This window comes from Tupaia chinensis, unplaced genomic scaffold (assembly GCF_000334495.1).
Source record: "Tupaia chinensis unplaced genomic scaffold, TupChi_1.0 Scaffold000239_1, whole genome shotgun sequence".
Classification (NCBI taxonomy): Eukaryota; Metazoa; Chordata; class Mammalia; order Scandentia; family Tupaiidae; genus Tupaia; species Tupaia belangeri.
The window spans coordinates 381,749-400,745 of record NW_006159717.1 but is presented as its reverse complement, the minus strand read 5'-3'; the positions used below and the strand labels follow the sequence as shown (position 1 = coordinate 400,745).

Genomic DNA, 18,997 nt, shown 5'->3' with positions numbered 1-18,997 from the left:
AGCTCATTATCGTCATCCTGCCAGGGAAGACACCAGTGTACGGTACAGTTCTCCCGGGACAGTGAGAGCGGTGACAGGCCTCTTTTCGGTAGCTTCCTGGGGCTTCTAGGGAGGACTCGTGTAGATTCTTGGCTCGGTGCCGTTCCTGCAGGAGAAATGGCACATGTACGAGCTGTTGAGTCTCCCAGATCCAAGTTACCTGCTCACACGCCCTCCCAGGAACATTTACTGGGTCCTCTGTGTCTTTTTCCAGGCTGAGCTGGCCAGACAGACGGGTCGGTTCCGATTCCCGTCCTTAGGAGTGCATTGTTTATCAGGACAGTGTGCGGCACGCCCAGGCAGAACGTGGGGTGGTTCTGCTAGCGTTCTGTGGCCTGGTAATGACTTGGTCTTTTTTGAGAGCTTTCCCCCTGCCCTTCTTTTCTTTTCCTGTCTGTTTCAGAATAGGAATGAGTGTCTACCTCTCCGGCTCAGTGCTTTTCTCTCGCTCCATTTTCCCTTTCCACTTCACCTGCTTTGGAGGAAGAGGTGTGTGCTCACCTCCTCTGTGTTCTTGTTCTCTTGCCTTCATGCTGCCCGTGGGACTTGTCTTTCCACCCACGGACTCCGTCAGATTCCCCAGCCGAGAGCCCGTTACCGCAGCCTTGCCGTTTCCTTTAGCTGTGGCCTTCCCATTTTGTTTTTCTGCACACACTTTTTAAATGAGTTCCCCACATTCTCTGTGCCTATGTCCTTACCAAGAAGAGGCCACTTCTTCGCCTCTTTCGTTTGTCTTGTCTTTCTCCTAAACCTCTGTGGAGGGTCTTGCTGTGACTTCTGGGTACGCATTCCTGTCTTTACTTACTGGTTTTTGACAGTACCAGAATTGCCTGCTAGCCACCAGGATTCTATCCTATACCCTGTTTTCGTCTTTGTATTCCATTGAAATTCTCATCCATTTCAGTTGCGTGCCCAAGATCCCGAGAGGAGAATGGAGGAGAAGGGATTGTGGTGTGGCCATCCCCCCGGGGGGTGATTTCTGGCTTTCTGTCTCTCAGTCTCTCTCTGTCTGGTGAGCGCACGTACCCTATAGCAAAAACCTCTCCAAAAAAAAAGAAAAAGAAAGAATTTTTTTTTGTTTTATTTATTCATTCATTTATTTTAATTTGACCAGAGAGAGTGGGGAGGTGTAGAGAGAAAGCAAGCCACCAGGTCTGGGACTCGAACCGTGGTCGGCCATTTGGGAATGTGTGTCCAGCACCTGAACCACCATGCCACCTGCTGGTCCCTCTTTTTTTTTTTTTTTTTTAAAGAGGTTTTTGCTGTAGGGTGCATGCACTTGCCAGAAAGACAAAGAGACAGAGAGATAGAAAGTGAGAAATCACCCCCCAGGGGTAATGGCCACACTGCAATCCCTTCTTCTTTAGTCTCCTCTCGGGGTCTTGGGCACACACGCACACTCGTCTGGTGTGAGTTGAAGCCACTGGGTCTGGGACTCAAACCACGATCAACTACATGGGAGTCCAGTGACACATTATGCCATCTGCCGGTCCCCCTCTTTTATTAAAGACATTTTTGCTATAGGGCGTGTGTGCTTGCTGGAGAAACAGAAAGTGAGAAATCACTTTCTGCCACAATCCCTTCTCCCCCATTCTCCTCATGGTATTTTGGGCACATGCACATATGCCCAGCATGAATTTTAAGCCGCTGGGTTTGGGATTTGAACCATGGTTGACTACCTGGGAATCCAGCGATGTGACTATTATACCATCTGCTGGTCCCAAGTCTTGATCCAGCCTTGGGAAGTGTGCAGCTCTCATCTGTCCATTTGGCCTCTGACCCTTTGTTTTGCAAGTTTATTGATCACCTGTTACGTGACAAATTCTGTGCTTGATCCTGGACATGCTGGTGAATAAACAAGTTGTTTCTGCCCTTACAAGGTTAGGCACTTGAGTAGCAAGTCTCTGGACACCCTTCGCTTTTTTGCTTTATTTTTCTCTTTTCTTCGTTTGGTGTTGCAGTTGCTGCTGGATACCTTCATTCAAACTCTGGAGGTAGTTGGTCTTCTCTTTGCTTCACTTCTAGTGACTTTTTTATTTTTAAATTATTTATTTATTTATTTATTTATTTTAATTTTGGCCAGAGAGGTATAGAGCAAGAGAAAGTGAGACAGCAAGCCACCAGGTCCGAGACACAAACCACGGCTGGCCATGGAATCCAGCATCCTTGCCGGACCCTCTAATGTCCTTTTTTACAGTCTTTCTCAGCGTGTTTTCTTGCTCTCCATCCACATGTCTCCATTTAGTTCTAATTGTTCTTCTCTAGTCTTTTTATTTTTGAATATTTGTTTAATTTTACTTATTGTTACTATTTTTTTATTTTTTAGTTTTTTGTTGTTGGTGTTTGTTTTTGCTATAGGGTGCATGCACTCGCCATAAAGACAGAAAGAGACAGACAGAAAGCGAGAAATCACCCCACAGGGGAGATGGCCACGCCGCAATCCCTTCTCCTCCATTCTCCTCTCGGGATCTTGGGCACGCACGCACATGCGCCCGGTGTGAGTTTAAGCCACTGGGTCTGGGACTCTAACTATGGTCGACTACATGGGAGTCCAGTGACATAGCCATTACACCAACTGCTGGTCCCTGTTGCTACTTTTTTTAAAAAGATATTTTCTTTCCTTTTATTAAAAAGTATTTTACTTAACTTTCTTTATTTATTTATTTTAATTTGACCAAAGAGGGACAGAGGGAGCAAGAGAGAGAGAGAGAGAAAGAGAGAGAAGGAAAGTGATAAAGCAAGCTTCCAGGTCCGGGACTTGAGCCATAGTTGGCCGTGTGGGAGTCCAGCGCTCTCAACCACCGTACCACCTGCTGCCCCCTGTTACTACTTTGTTATTGCTTTTTAATTTATTATAGGGCATGTGCTCTCATGAGAGAGAGAAAACAAGCTGCCAGGTCTAGGGCTTGAACCATAGTCAGGCATGTGGTAGTCCAGCACCTTAACCACCATGCCACCTGCTAGCCTCTCCTCTCTTTCTGGAATAGGTTATTAGATATGACTTTTTTGACTATACTGCCCCAAAAACCTTCATTGTTTTCCATTTATTACTGCATAAGGGTTTTCAGGGCCGTTGTCATAGTGTACCATTTCTAGCATATCGCACCCTGTTCACTCACTGGCTGGATAGATCTCTGGCTCAGGATTGTGCAGAGCCTGCTTTCAGTCCTGCCTCTACCTGATGACTGGTTTAGGCAAGTGCCCCGATTTTCTGAGCCTCGTGAATGAAGCGTATAAAAAGCCACATCTAGTACAGGGCGTGGCACGTAGGAAGACCCTGAGTGTGCTCGTTCCTTGGCTGTGCTTTTCAGGCTCTGGTTTGCCTTCCCTGGAATAACTGAATACTCTTCTTCCTGACCCCCGCATTGCCCTTCAATTCTTTCCATCTTTTGAGACCCAGTTTAGATACTACTCATTCCTCATTCTTGCCATCCCACCTGGAGGGTGAACTTGTCTTTTTCCAGTTTCCTTTAGTTATCCGAGGCTCAGAAAAGTTAGGTAATTTGCTTAAGCCGGTTGCCTGGAGGGAAGTTGATTGATCTGCAATCTGTATCTTTCACTTGGGCCATAAATTGATGGCCTTTGGATGGGAGATAGCGGTGATTTTTAGGAGAACTGCTCTGAGTAAATTCCATGTTACCGGTCCCCTCCACTAAAGGGAAAAGTCAGTGTTTTGACCTGGAAGTATGGCACAGGGTCCTTGGGAACATAACACCTTTTCAGAAGTTTCGCTCCCCTGGGCTTAGTGATCTCACCCTTTTCTCCAGCTTCAACCATGTATTAGGATCTTAGGTTTCCATTTTCATGTGGTTCCTAGATTATACCACCTAGACAACAGGACCATCTCTAGGAAGTAAGCCAGCAGATAAGCAGTCAGGAGGCCAGCAGGTAGCATGGTGGTTAAAGCTCTGGATCCCACATGACTGACCACAGTTTGAGTCCCAGACATAGCAGCTTGAAAGTCACGCCAGGTGCATGTACATGTGCGCCTGAAACCCCGGAGGAAAATGAAGAAAGATTATGGTGTGGCCATCCTCCTGGGAGGTGATTTCACCCTTTCCCTCTGTCTCTTAGCGAGTGCAGCTGCCCCATAGCGAAAACCTAAAAAGAGAGAAGCAGTCGGATTCTTCCAAGAACCCTTCACACGCCCTCTGGGGATGCTGGGTAAAATGGCATTGTCCCTGTGATGGCACTGCAACCCCTACTGATACCAGCCACTCCTCTGTCTTCTGACCCATACCAGAAATAGAAGAAGTTTGTGTCTTTAATATTTTATTTAACTTTATATATTGTTTTATACTTAAATATATATGGTTTTTTAAATTTGTTTGTATTTGATAAAACTTATTTTATCAAATATATATTTTTTTTCTTTCTTTTTTTAAAAAAAATTTTTTTTTAACATGACCAACAAAATACAGAGAGAAAGGGAAAGTGAGAAAGCAAACTGCCAGGTCTGGGACTCGAATTGCAGTCAACCAAGTGGGAGTCCAGCGTCTTAACCACCATGCTACCTGCTGGCCCCTAGAATAGTTCTGCCCGTTTCTGAACGTGATATGAATGTGATCGTACAGTACGTACTCTTTTGGTCCGATGTTTTTCACTGAATGTTGAGTCTGTGTGGGTCGTTCATGTGGTGTCTAGTTGTCGCTTTAGTAATCTTTCCATCGTGACTGTGACCCAGTTGGTGTGTATTTACCCATCTCACAGTTCACGCACGTTTGGGTTGTTTCCGGTTTCTGACTGCTATAAAATAACATTGAGTGAACACTCTTGTACTTGTCCCTTGGACACATGTACCCGTCTCTGTGGGCTGTACATCAGGGAGGGGGTGGTTTTTTCTTGGATGATGTGTGCACTTGCGAGAGGGAGAGAGAAAGAGGAGGAGGAAAGAGAGAGAGACTCATCGATGGATATGGTCACGCTCCTTTCCATTTCTTCTTCCCTACAAGATTTTGGCTGCACCTGCTCCTGCTTTTCTTTTTTTTGTGGGGGGGAGGAGAGGTTTTTGCTATAGGTCGCATGCTCTCACCAGAGAGACAGAAAGTGAGAAATCACCCCCCCCAGGGGAGATGGCCACGCCACAATCCCTTTTCCTCCATTCTCCTCCTGGGATCTTGGGCATGCATGCACATGTGCCTGGCGTGAGTTTAAGCCACTGGGTCTGGGACTCGAACCATGGTCGACTACATGGGAGTCCTGCCACATAGCCATTACGCTAACTGCTGGTCCCTGCATTGTCCTTTTAATTTGTTTTCTCTAATGATTGATAAAGTTGAGTATCTTTTGTTTCCCCCTGGAGGTTTTTGCCTTGGAGTGTGTGCGCTCACCAGAGAGAGAGGGAGAGAGGCAGAGAAGAGAGAGAGGGAAAATGAGAAATCACCCGTCAGGGGGGATGGCCATGGCGCAATCGCTTCTCCTGGGATCTTGGGCACACATATGCACCCGGTGTGAGTTTCAAGCCACTGGGTCCAGAACGCAAACTGGGATCAGCCACGTGGGAGTCCAGCAAGGTAACTGCTATACTGTTTGCTGGCTTCAAGTCAAGTATCTTTTTAAATGTGTGTTGGCTGTTCCACTAGTCCCTTTTCTAAAGTGTCTTCTTAAGTCTTCCTTTTCTTCTTCCTCTCCAACTTTGCCCAGAGACTTGCCTCTTTCCTTTCTTACTGGTTCTTTCGTTGAACAGGAATTTACATTTGTCAATATTTTGGCTGGTGCTTTTTATGTCTTATTTTAGAAATCTCAAGGTCATGAAGATAGTATTTTGTTTTCTTTCATTATTACTGTTTTTTTATTTTTCCTATCTCTAAATCGAGCGAACACTGGGTTGCTTTTCTGTCCCCTTGCAGTGGCCCCTTAGCTGGTTCAAAGCGTCAGATCTCAGCCTCAGAGTAGCCACGGAGAAGCAGCTGCAGAAGGAATGGTTCACCTCTGGGGTTTGCCCCTTTCTGGACTGTTAGCCTCTCCCGTTCTCACGGTCTCCGTACTGTCTGATGCCTTCAAAAAGATGAGTTCAGTCATCTGTGTTTTCTGTAGAAGAGCTGGTTTGCCACTACCTCCTCTGTCACTCTGGGAAATGGAAATGAGCCCTTTAGCTTCTTACACAAGCTCAATTCTGTCACACTGAAAACACCTCACACTCTTCACTGACCGTCTCTTCTTGGTACCTTGCATCAACAAAACAGTTTCTGCCTCTACATGCTAATTTATTGCCCTCGTGTTACTCACTCCAAAGGGTTTCTGGCCCTCATTTTACTTGATCTTTTAACTGCATTGAGTCTTGTTGACCACTCACTCCTGGAAACACTCTTCCCTTGGCATTCATGATATGAGACTGTCTTGGTCTTCCTTTGAGCTCTCTGGAGTTTCTCCCTTTGCAGGCTCGTCTTCCTGTTCTGCAAATACTTGAAATTCCTCAAGGTTCAGACCTAATCCCTCTTCTCTGTTCATTTTGTTACCTTCCTTGGTGATCTCTTTTTTTTTTTTTTTTTTTAAAGAAAGAATTTTGCTGTGGGCGTGCATGCTCGCCAGAGACAGAATGAAAGCGAGAAATCACTCCCCCCAGGGGATGGCTACACTACAGTCCCTTTTCCTCCATTCTCCTCTCAGGATTTTGGGCACACACACATGCATCCGGTGTGAGTTTGATGCCACTGAGTCCAGAACTTGAACTATAGTCGACTAACCATTATGCCATCTACTGTCCCCCTTGGCAGTCTCATCAAGGTCATGCCTTCAGTTATTATGTGTACCTAAATAGTGCACAAATTTGCATCTCCATTTCAGACTACTCTTTCGAGGTCCAACCACTACGTCGATTTGCAGATAATACCTTCACTGGAATAACCAAAAAGCATTTGAAATTCAGAATGCCTCAAAATAGTTTGTGATCTATCTATTCCTAATACTTTTTTTTTTTAAGAGAGATTTTTGCTGTGGGGTGCATGCACTTGCTGGATAGAGAGACAGGAACAGTGAGAAATCACCCTCCAGGTGGGATGGCCAAGCTGCAATCCCTTCTCTTCCTGGGATCTTGGGCACACATGCATATGCCCTTGACATGATTTTCAAGCCACTGGGTCCAAGACTCAAACTGTGGTTGGCCATATGGGAGTCCTGCGACAACTGTGGCATCTGCTGGTCCCCAAAAACTAGAAACTTAAAGTTACCCATGACAGTTCTTTTCCTTTACTCACACATCTAGTCTATAACTGAATCCCTTAAATAGATCTCTTAAATCCTTGTGTTTATCTTCATCTCAGCAGTTCGGCTGCCTCCTTAATCCACACTACCCTCGCCTCTCCTTCCTTTCTCAACCTAACCAGCACATTCCTTCTCTCAAGACAAGGTCCCCTTGTTCCTCTTTTTTTTTTTTTTTCTTTTTCTTTTTTTAAGGTTTACCCCTAGGGGGCATGCACTTGCTAAACAGCGAGAAAGAAAGTGAGAAGTCACTCCTCCAGAGAAGATGGCCATGCCACAATCCCTTTTTTTTTTTTCTGAGAGATTTTTTGCTATAGGGCGCGTGTGTTTACCAGAAAGACAGAGAGAGACAGAAAGCAAGAAATCACCTCCGGGAGGAAGGCCACGCTGCAACCCCTTCTCCTCCATTCTCCTCTCAGGATCTTGGGTACGCACACACACGTGCCCAGTGTAAGCCACCAGGTCCGGGACTTGAACCGTGGTCAACTACGTGGGAGTCCAGTGACATAGCCATTATGCTAACTGCTGGTCTCCCCAATCCCTTCTTCACCATTCTCTCTTGGGACTTTGGACATGCACACACACGCACCCAGTATAATTTTTTAAGCCATTGGGTCTGGGACTCGAATCATGATTGTCCATGTGAAATCTACCACTCTGACCTGTTGGCCTCTTCTTCTTGAGTTACTCTGACCTTTGACTTTCTCGTATATAGCCTGATGTCTTCTAGCCAAGTGCATTATGGCATGCCGCTCCTTCTGCCCCAAATCCTCTCTCCCAGGTCTCTTCCTCTTCTCAGCCCTTTGGGTGTCCTCAGGCTTCAGTTTGGTCATTATTTACCCAAGAATCCTTTCTTCACCAGATTATTACACCTATTATGTGTTCTAACTCCATGAAAAAAAAAATTTTTTTTTAGAGGTTTTTGCTATAGGGCTTGTGCGCTCGCCAGACAGACAGAGAGAGACAGAGAGACAGAAAGCAAGAAATCACCCCCCAGGGGGTATGGCCACACCGCAGTCCCTTCTCCTCCATTCTCCTCTCAGGATCTTGGGCACGCACGCACACATGCCTGGCGTGAGTTTAAGCCACTGGTTCCGGGACTCAAACCTCTGTCAACTACATGGGAGTCCAGCAACATAGCCATTACACTAACTGCTGGTCCCATCCATGAAATATTCTATCCTAGCATATGTCAGTGTTGTAATTTTACAGTCATTAGGTAGTATGCACTGTAAGAGTAGGACTCTTAGGTATTTTGGGTCACTGTTTTGTTCCCCTGCATCTCATATACTACATGACATCTAGTAGTCATTCAACAAATGCTTGTTGAGTGCACTAATCAGTTCTCTCCCTGCCCATAGCTGAGGTGAAACGTGTCGGCGATACACTCTTGGGGATGGCTACACAGTGTGTGCAGGTGAAGAACGTGGTCAAGACCTCACCTCAGACCCTGTCCAACCTCTGCCTCAAGATCAATGTCAAACTCGGTGGCATTAACAACATCCTCGTTCCACACCAGCGGTATGACCTCTGTTGTTCACTTGTCCTCGTTCAGGTGCCATGAGGGGGTTGATGAGGGACAGAGCCTCGGCCAGGCAGAGTGAATGTCACACACCAGGGAGAAGACCAGAGTGGGTGATGGATGGTGCCAAGCAGAGAAGACCTAATTCCTCACCATTTTGTTTTCCTCTCCTTGCTCAGCTCTGCCGTCTTTCAGCAGCCAGTGATATTCCTGGGAGCAGACGTTACACACCCCCCTGCAGGGGATGGGAAAAAGCCTTCGATCACGGCAGTGAGTGGTGCCCTCCAGCCTGCTCCGCAGTCCTCCTCCTCGCTCTGTCCCTAAGGCTGCACGTGATTCCTGCCCAAGTCTGATTCTTGCCCCTTCTGATGGAGTTTGAGCTTCTCACCCCCATTCCTCACTCCGCGGGGGTCTTCCTAAAGCTAACTCTGTGTGGTGGCTTTTTCCCGAGGAGTGTAGTGAGAGAGTAGGCTGTGGCCGGGACTTGGTCCATCCTCATCGCTCTCACTGCCTTTGAATTCTCTCTCTCTCCACCCCACCCCCATGCCTGCTTTGGGATATGGGGGAATAACTCTTCTGAAATCCCTTTCAAGGGACTATTTCTGGGACTTTCCTTTCCTCTGCCTACCTCACCCCAATCTATCTATGTCTCTCCAATCTCTCTCCTGACTTCTGCTCCCTGTCCCCTACGGGCTTCCACTTTGATAGGAATTAAGCCGACCTTTCCACTTCTGTTTCCTTAGTTCTCGCATTTCTGTAAACTGACTGGTCTTATCTCTGTAAGTGCAGAGAAGGGGAGAAGGAATGCTGTTATATGCTTATCTCTGTTTTCTTTATGTCCATCCCTCCCAGGCTCTGGTCACTGTCCCCTTTGACGATGACATTAGTATCCCCACAAGAACGTTCTCATCATAGTCATCATTCCTGGGTAGATCAGCACTTGAATGGGAAAACACCATGGGGCTAGATGGGCTCACTCTCTTGTCTAGGAATGCCAGGCCCACCCCTGCTCCTGTAGAAGGGGTAGAGGAGTCACCAGTCAGGTACCTCCTGCAGGCTGACTCGCCCAGTAGGTTGGCCCTGCGTGAGGTGCAGTTAATGTTCTGCAGCTCCACAAGTGAGTTTTTTTTTCTTTTAAGAGAGAGTTGTTTTTTTTTGTTTTTTTTGTTTTTTTGTTTTGAGAGGTTTTTGCTATAGGGCGCGTGCACTCGCCAGAAAGACAGACAGAAAGCGAGAAATCACCCCCCGGGGGTATGGCCATGCTGCAATCCCTTCTCCATTCTCCTCTCGGGATCTTGGGCACGCACACACATGCGCGCCCAGTGTGAATTTTTAAGCCACCAGGTCTGGGACTCAAACTGTGGTTGGCTACATGGGAGTCCAGCGACATAGCCATTATGCCACCTGCTGGTCCCTAAGAGAGAGATTTTTGCTATAGGGCTCATGGAGAGACAGGGACAGAAAGCAAGAAATCATTCCCTGGGGGGATGGCCATGCCACAGTTCCTTCTTCTCTGGGATCTTGAGCACTCACACACATGCACCCATTTTAAACTTGACCAGAGAAGGACAGAATTGGGGCAGGGTGTGAGAAAGCAAGCTGCCAGGTCCGAGACTCAGACCATGGTCGACCATGCAGGAGTCCTGCACCCTTAACCACCATGCCACTTGCTGTTCCCTTCCCCCAGTGTGAGTTTTAAGCCACTGGGTCCAGGACTCGAACCAAGGTCAACTATATGGGAATCCAGTGATGAAACCGTTATACCATCTGCTGGTCCCACAAGTCGGTGTTTGTATTTCCACATGAAATGGAGGAACAGAAGGTCAGATAGGTGAAGTAACTTCTACATGCCTGATAGATCAGAGAAGGAAACCAGGTTTACTGGATCCCAAGCCGTCCCCAATCCATTGCAGTTTTCTTGTTAATAAGACTTTCCCCATTACCAGCAGCATGACAGGGAGGGAGGGCGGAGGTCTGGGGGGCTGATGCTGTCTCTTCAATTCTCAGGTGGTAGGCAGCATGGATGCCCACCCCAGCCGGTACTGTGCTACAGTGCGGGTGCAACGACCACGACAGGAGATCATCGAAGACTTGTCCTACATGGTGCGCGAGCTGCTCATCCAGTTCTACAAGTCTACCCGCTTCAAGCCGACCCGCATCATTTTCTATAGAGATGGGGTCCCTGAAGGCCAGCTCCCCCAGGTAGGACCCGCGGTAGGGATAGGAAACCTTCCTATCAAGGGCCGGAGGGCTAATCTCTCTAAGCTGCCTCTTGGTGAACTTTGCTAATTGGGGTGGGCCTGGGGACAGGGATCACAGATGAGGGTGGGTATGCACGCAGCCGTAGACCTCTTGTAAAGGAGGCCTTGGTGCTTGCTTACTAGTTGGTTCATGTGGTAGGCTGCTTATTTATTTATTTATTTTAATTTGACCAGATAGGAACAGAGTGAGAGAGAGAGGGAAAGTGAGAAAGCAAGCTGCCAGGTTCAGGACTCAAACCGCCATCTGCCATGTGAGAGTCCAGTGCCCCTAACCACCATGCCACCTGCTGGCCTCTTTTAGATACTGCTTATGTGCCATGAACTGTGCTAAGAACTTCCTGTATGTTCTATTTATTGCTTTCAATAGCCCTATGAAATAATAATCTGATGATTCCCATTTGGCAGATGAGGAAATGTTAAATGATACCCAAGCTAAGTGATAAAACTGAAATCCAGACCTATTGGTCTGATTCCAGAGTCCATGCTGTTAGTCATTATGCTCCATTTCCTCCAAGTATTTCCTAAAGTGCCAGATGAATTGTTCATATCTCCTCTCTGTTGAGAAATGTCTAGTGGTGGGGCCGGCAGGTGGCATGGTGGTTTAGGGCACTGGACTCCCACATGGCCAATTACGGTTCAAATCCCAGACCTGGCGGCTTGCTTTCTCACTTTCCTTCTCTCTGTCTCTCACTCTGTCCTTCTCTGGTCAAGTTTAAATAAATAAATAAATAAATAAATAAATAAATAAATAAATAAATAAATAAATAAATAAATAAATAAATAAATAAATAAATAAATAAATAAATAAATAAATAAATAAATAAATAAATAAATAAATAAATAAATAAATAAATAAATAAATAAATAAATAAATAAATAAATAAATAAATAAATAAATAAATAAATAAATAAATAAATAAATAAATAAATAAATAAATAAATAAATAAATAAATAAATAAATAAATAAATAAATAAATGAAGTTAAATAAAATAATTCTTTAAAAAAAAGTTTAGTGGCTTCACATAGCCTTATGTTAAAATTCAAACTGCTTAGCAAAGCTATTACCAGTTATTAAGCCCTACTAGACTTTTTTATGCTTTTATTTAATTATCTGCCTTAGTCTTCACAATCGTTTTGTGAAGCAGGTCTTATTAGTAACATTAATATATGTGGAGAAAATGAGCTTGGGTTAAATAACTTGTTTATGATAGCATGACTAGATAAAGTTTAGGTTTAAACCTAGTTCTAGCAATAATTGGTTCCAAAGTCTCTCTCTCTTTCTTCTTCTTTTAATAGGGTATGGCCATGCCACAGTCCATTCTCCATTTCCCCCTTCCTTCAGGATTTTAGTCATGCACACAGATGTGCCAGGAGTGTTTCCCAGGCTGCTAGGGTCCAGGACTCGAACTACTGGGTTAACCATGTAAGATCCAGCCACTTCTACCACCAGGTCCCGGGCTAGCCTGAAAGTCTCTCCTTTGCTACCACAGTTTTGACTCCCTGTATCTGACATCCATGGTCATAGTCTGTAATTACCTATGATTATTTACCTGTAGCTTCTTGTTTAACCTATTTTCTTGTAATCCTGCCTTTTTTCCCCCTAGTTTTTGCTATAGGATACGTATGTTCACCAGAGAGAGACAGAGGGAATGTGAGAAGTCACCCCCTGGGGGGATGGCCACATTGCAACCCCTTTTCCTTCATTCTCTTCTCAGGATTTTGGGGATACATGCACAAATGCTCAGTGTTTTCCAAGCTGCTAGGTCCAGGACTTGAATCATGCTGTCAGCCATATGGGATCCAGATGCCTCGACTGCCCTGCTACTGGGGGGCCCTCCTGCGGCTTTGTGGTACTGAATTCATCTACTCCATCACTCATTGGGAACCATGAGCGTACTTTGAAAAGTTCATGGAAAAATGAAGTCAAGAGACCAGCAGATAGCATAATGGTTATGTCACTGGACACCCTTGTGGTTCTAGGACTCGAACTGCCTAAACTCAGCTGGGTGCATGTGTGTATGTGCCCAAAATCCCAAGAGAATGGAGGAGAAGAGATTGCAATGTGGCCATTGCCTCAGGGAGTAATTTCTTACTTTCTGTCTCTGTCTCTTTTTGTCTCCAAAGGCGACTGCACATGGCATATACACATACACACACATGCGCCCAATGTTTTTCAAGCCACTGGGTCTGGGACTCAAACCATAGTTGACTACATGGGAGTCCAGCAACGTAACCATTATGCCATCTGCTAGTCCCAGTACATGACCTTTTTGAAGCCTTCTCATATGTCTGCCTTTTCCTGGTGGTCTAAACCCGTCTGTTCTTGGAGCTCACAAGAGAACTCCTGTTATTCTCTTGATCCTGAAATCAACCCAACTTTGGACATTGTGGGTTTAACGATCTCACTATGAAGTTTGGTGCTGTGTCTTGATTTTAGGTGTATTTATGCAGGGTAACCAGGTGAGTGTTCTCAGCCAAGGGGTCATAGAACATATCTGATAGCAGGCTGGTTTTGGCTGGAGGGGCCTGTTGTCTCTCCTTGTTGGGCATTAGCTTATGTATAGGGAGGGAGCGTAAAAGGCCATACTGAGGAGTGACCCTTTGGTTCATAAAGGCAGGTGAACTCAAGCATTGCTGTGTGTCTTTGTCTTCCTCCTCACCCGGTGCCTAGATCCTCCACTATGAGCTGCTGGCCATTCGCGATGCCTGCATCAAACTGGAAAAGGACTACCAGCCCGGGATCACGTACATCGTGGTGCAGAAACGCCATCACACCCGCCTTTTCTGTGCTGACAAGAATGAGCGAGTGAGTGAGGAGTTGAAGAGGCCGCCCAGACCCTTGTCCTGTTTCCTGTGTCTTGAAAAGCAAGAAGCCCTTGAGATGAAGCCTGGGGATTTAGTCTTTGTCCTGTCTGTCCTGCCTTACCCTTCCTTTCCCCAGTTCCTATGGTCCTTTCTCTGTCTGCCACCTCCTTCCCATAGCGGCTTCCTCTACTCCTTTCCCTGTGCTTCCTGTCCCTCCTCCCAGCTCCCAGAGAAGGGAAAGGGAACTACCATTTATTCAGCTTCTCCTTTGTGCCAGACACTGTGCAAGGCGTCTTCCTCACAGCAGCCCTGTGAGGTAGGCACCGTTATCCTCTCCCGTTTCACCTCCGAGAGGTTAATTGACCTGATGAGATTGCACAGCTAATTAATTGTAAAACCAGGACTTGGAACACAGGTGTGTGGGATGTTAGACGCCTATTATTTCAAGACCTGGGCCGCTCCAGAAAGAGCAGCTTCACTTTGCTTCCCAGGTCTGGTGAAGTCAGAGTTGAGTTGAGCCAGGGGCCCTCGTCAGGGCCAGGCAGGTCTTGGGATCTTGGTTGTGTTTGTCTCTACACAGATTGGGAAGAGTGGTAACATCCCAGCTGGGACCACCGTGGACACCAACATCACCCACCCATTTGAGTTTGACTTCTATCTGTGCAGCCACGCAGGCATCCAGGTAGTGGGGCTACGTCTGGGGGTTTCTGATGGGTCAGGAGAGCTGGTTATTCCCACTGCGTCTAGAACATTCTAGTCACCTCTGAGTGGCATTCCGATTAGAATTGCTCTCTTAATAAGCCCTGAGTGACTTGCTAATCACCCGTGAGCTGGGTGTTTTCTACGTCAGTGGCTCTGTGCCTGCCTATTCATGGGCAGATCAGCCAGCGTGGCCATATTCTTTGCAGGAACTGTGCTCCTTATCACTTGCCATCACTTCTGCCCAACCTGGGACCCTTCCCTTCCTGTCTTCCAGGGCACCAGCCGACCGTCCCATTACTATGTCCTCTGGGACGACAACCGTTTCACAGCGGATGAGCTCCAGATCTTGACGTACCAGCTGTGCCACACTTACGTACGGTGCACACGCTCCGTCTCTATCCCAGCACCCGCCTACTACGCCCGCCTGGTAGCTTTTCGGGCACGATACCACCTGGTGGATAAGGAGCATGACAGGTGAGTCCTGGCTTCCTTTCCATTTCCTTAGGTAGAAGGAGGTGGGTACTGTCCATTCTTTCACCTTTGGGCTCACTGCCCAAACCCAGGTTGGAGTTTTCGCTTAAGGTGGTATGGGAGGGACCAGCAGATGGCGTGATGGCTGCGTTGCTGGACTCCCACATAGTGACCACAGTTCAAGTCCCGGACCTGGTGACTTTAAAACTCACACTGGGAGAGACCAGCAGATGGAGTGGTGGTTAAAGGCGCTAGATTCCCACATGGCTGACAACGGTTCGAGTCCTGGAACCTGGTGATTTGCTTTCTCCCTTTCCCTTTCTCTGTCTCTCTCTGGTCAAATTAAAAAATAATAATAACAAATGGAATTAAATAAATAACTTAAAAAAAAAAAAAAAAAGCTCACACTGGATGCCTGCGCATGTGTACCCAAAATCCCAAGAGAATGGTGGAGAAGGGATTGCAGTGTGGCCATCCCCCCCAGGGATGATTTCTCACTTTCTGTCTCTCTGGCGAGTGGATGCACACTATAACAAAAATCTCTCTCTTAAGAAAAAAAATAAGATGTATTGTAGGGGCCAGCATGTGGCATGCTGGTTAAGGCTCTGGACTCCCACATGGCCGACCATGGTTCAAGTTCTAGACCTGGTGGCTTACTTTCTCGCTGTCTGTCTCTCTCTCATAAATACACCTGCCCTATAACAAATTTTAAAATGATAATAATAAATTTTTTTTAAAAAAAAGGTAGTATGGGAATAGGTACCCCAGGAGTGACTGAGGGACTTCGCTCAGTTCACCAGGAAGAACTTTTATTCATGTTTTTCCTTTTCAGTGGCGAGGGGAGCCACATATCCGGGCAGAGCAATGGGCGGGACCCCCAGGCCCTGGCCAAAGCCGTGCAGGTTCACCAGGATACTCTGCGCACCATGTACTTCGCTTGAAGGCAGAACGCTGTTACCTCACTGGATAGAAGAAAGCTTTCCAAGCCCCAGGAGCTGTGCCGCCCACATCCAGAGGAGACAAGGAGGAGGGAGGTGGGGCGGGGAGGAGTGCAGCAGGCCTCGTTTCTTTCTACAGACGGGGTGTAAGGGTGGGGAATGGGGCCAGCAAGACTGACCACCAGCCAGAAATCTCTGAGATCAACCTCATGCTCCCCATCCCTTACTTCATCTTGTCACATCTGGCCCTGACCCCACCGGACCAAGAGGGGCAGCACTGGCCCACCGTGCACACAGGCGTCTCCTGTGACTCTCAGTGCTAAGGACTCACTTGACAGCTTAGTAAGGCCAGCTCTAGCCCCGCGGACAGAAGCTGGGAGGTTTGAGTTTGGTACTTTAGAAGGGAAAGTCAGAGGGGCTTGAGAAAGTGGGTGGGAGGAGGGAAGGATTTTTTTTAGGAGCCTTAATCAGAAAAGGTCTAGATTTGTTTAAGAAGAAAAATGAAACCAGACCCAGATCGATATTTTAGAATACTAGATGTTTTAATGGGTTCAGAGTCCAGTTTTTAGGAAGATTTTTAATGCTAATGGTTTCGGTTGCTCCTCCCCCAGCTGCCACCCCCTGCCCTCTTCCTGTCTGCCCACACTTTCTACCCCACCTTGCACCTCCTCCCTGACAGACATCCAGCCCCTTGTAACACTTAAGGCACTATGGCACTTAGCTCTGGAGTGACACGACCCTGTCTTCCTTCCGCCTGCTGGTGGGTAACCAGTGCCTTCCCTGTAACGGTATGCTGCAGAACCGCAACCTTTTGTACCTTTCTTTGGGGGACTGGGTGGGGGTGGGAGAGGAGGTAGGTGGGGAGGAAATGCCCCAGACCCAACAAGCCTCCAGCCGGAATGCCAGCTAGTTTGCATTTGTAGGAATCGACTTCCACATTCTTTGAGCTTTTAAAAAGATCACCACCTCAAGATGGTTCAAATCCATTGACATTTGCACTTTGAGACTTTCCAGGTCTCTGGAGCTGCTGAGCTGATGGCCCCTGGCCTTTCCACGTACGCCTAGTTTCCTCCCTGACCCTCACCTCCCACCCTGCCCAGTCTGGAGTTACTTTCACGACATTTCTTACTCTTGGCTTCTTTTTTCTGCTGATGGTCGAGTCTCTTATGTTTCAATATTTCATAACTGGGGTGTCTTATAACAAAAGATCCTTAGGTCTAAAATAAGAAAAAAGAGAGAAAACTAAATGTTATTTTTATACCATAGCTTGAGTCTGTTGCCAAAATCTGGATATCCCTCCCATGCCGGATGAGCTTACACCCTGGAAACATCGAGCCATCAGAAGGAGCTGTGTACCTAACTGCTCTGGCCCAGCTGGTACGGGGTGGCGATCTCCCCGTGTGGGCGCAGGCTCGTCCTGCCTCTGTGCAGAGAGTACCCTTTCCTTGCTCCAGGCTCCCGCTCTGCACCATTCTGCCCCTTCCTGCAAGTGCATCTCTCCTTCCTCTGGACTGTCCTGACCTGCCTCCTGCCGGGTTCCAGCACGTCCTGTGGACAGGCTGGGGAATTATGCTGCTCCCTACTGCTTCTGTTTACACAATGAATTTTTCCTGGTTTCCCACTAGGGCATGTGAGTGGGTGGCATGGGTGTTTGAGATATGGGGTTTGGCTGTCTTGCAGGACTGGAGAAGAAGGGGCTTTTAACTTGGTCCCTGTTGGCCTTGAGGCAAGATTCCCCTTTTTTTATCGACTGTTCACTCTTTTTTTTCCTGCCTCACTGCTTAGGATGAGGAGTTGCAACTTCAGTTTAGAAACTCCTCTCTTGGAGGAGCCCGGGCTTGAGTTTACCCCAGTCTGGTGATGACGCCATGATGCTTTGGACCTAGTCCGGGCTTGGAGGCCAGCCCAAGAGAGGAGGTTCTGAGTCCTGGCCTGTGGAGTTGGAGCTACCCTTTCCTCTGTGCAGACACCGACTTGCTATGCAAAACAATCCACCCCAGGTCCGCTCTGGTCGGTTACATTGTTCAGCTTCACAAAACGTAGCACAAACACTCAACTGGAGAAAGGATCAGGACGCTGTGTCATTTCTCCTTCCCTTTTTTCCTGCTGGTTACAGTATGGGGTGCCCCATGGGCATAAGCCCAGCTGCAGAACAGAATGGGGGGCTCTGAGAGGAGGCCGCTCACTGGAGAGCCTACATTCCTTACACAAGTGCCTAAAGAGTGATGCCAACACTCCATCTGCCCTGCCCATCGCCTCCACATTTAGTCTACTTCGTGTTCCGTCACCCTTCAGGGAGGGAGCTCTCTGAGACATTGGGCTCTGCACGTCCTCTGCTTGGGTACATCTGGGGGCTGGGATACGGGCACTGTCACTGGAGGGTCCAGTCATTCACCAGCATTAGCAGACGTCCATTGGGAGCAGGTGATGGCCACTTCTCCCAGCAACAAGTTTGTGTTCTCTCCTTTTCTCTCTTTGCCTCGCTCTCTCCAGTTGGGTTTTGAGTTGGGGCTTGAAATGCGTTTTTAGCCGTCTGGCATTGCAATGCCATTCAAGAAACGAAGGACGAGAAGATGATATCTTGCTCTTTTTTTTTTTTTTTAATTTTGTTTTTTAAATTTTCGAGACTTGAAAAATACCTCTGACTTGGAGGGTTATTCCGGCTTGAAAGGTGGCGCATGCGGATTGAGCTCGTTGGCAGCAAGCTTTGGCTTGCTTGGATTTAGTGTAAGCAGGGCATCTTACCCAAGCTTCGAGGAGGCGCTGCGGGCCTGCAGCTTCCTCCTCGTAGACAGGTCTCTTGTCCCTTTGTTGCACTATTTGGTCTTCATTTTCTCTTCTCTCCTTCCCTGGGTTCCTTTTTTTTTCTTGGTTCACTCTGCTTGCTTGCTGGCCTGCCTGCCTGCCTGCTCATGTGGTGATGAGTTCTCTGCATGGCTGCAATGATCCCACGGTTAGCTAGCAAGGCCGGGCTTAGCTCCTTGACTACGAAAGACCACAACCAGTTCCCCAAGCCCATGGGTGGTAACCCCAGGGCTGGACTGCCCTCACACTTAC

At 47.3% G+C, this 18,997-nt stretch overlaps 1 protein-coding gene across 3 annotated transcripts in view; it reads left to right on the top strand.

Annotated features, from left to right (window-relative positions):
* LOC102484879 (argonaute RISC component 1) overlaps positions 1-18,720 on the top strand; it is a 44,053-nt gene extending 25,333 nt beyond the window's left edge. For all 3 annotated transcript variants that reach the window (XM_027771941.1, XM_006148684.3, XM_014587884.2), the window contains 8 exons: positions 25-42; positions 8,601-8,760; positions 8,941-9,031; positions 10,769-10,963; positions 13,696-13,830; positions 14,410-14,511; positions 14,806-15,005; positions 15,835-18,720. In XM_027771941.1, the coding sequence (XP_027627742.1) occupies positions 25-42; positions 8,601-8,760; positions 8,941-9,031; positions 10,769-10,963; positions 13,696-13,830; positions 14,410-14,511; positions 14,806-15,005; positions 15,835-15,943 (1,010 nt within the window). In that variant the 3' untranslated portion in view covers positions 15,944-18,720. The remainder of the gene's footprint in view (positions 1-24; positions 43-8,600; positions 8,761-8,940; positions 9,032-10,768; positions 10,964-13,695; positions 13,831-14,409; positions 14,512-14,805; positions 15,006-15,834) is intronic.
* Positions 18,721-18,997: the final 277 nt, after the last annotated feature.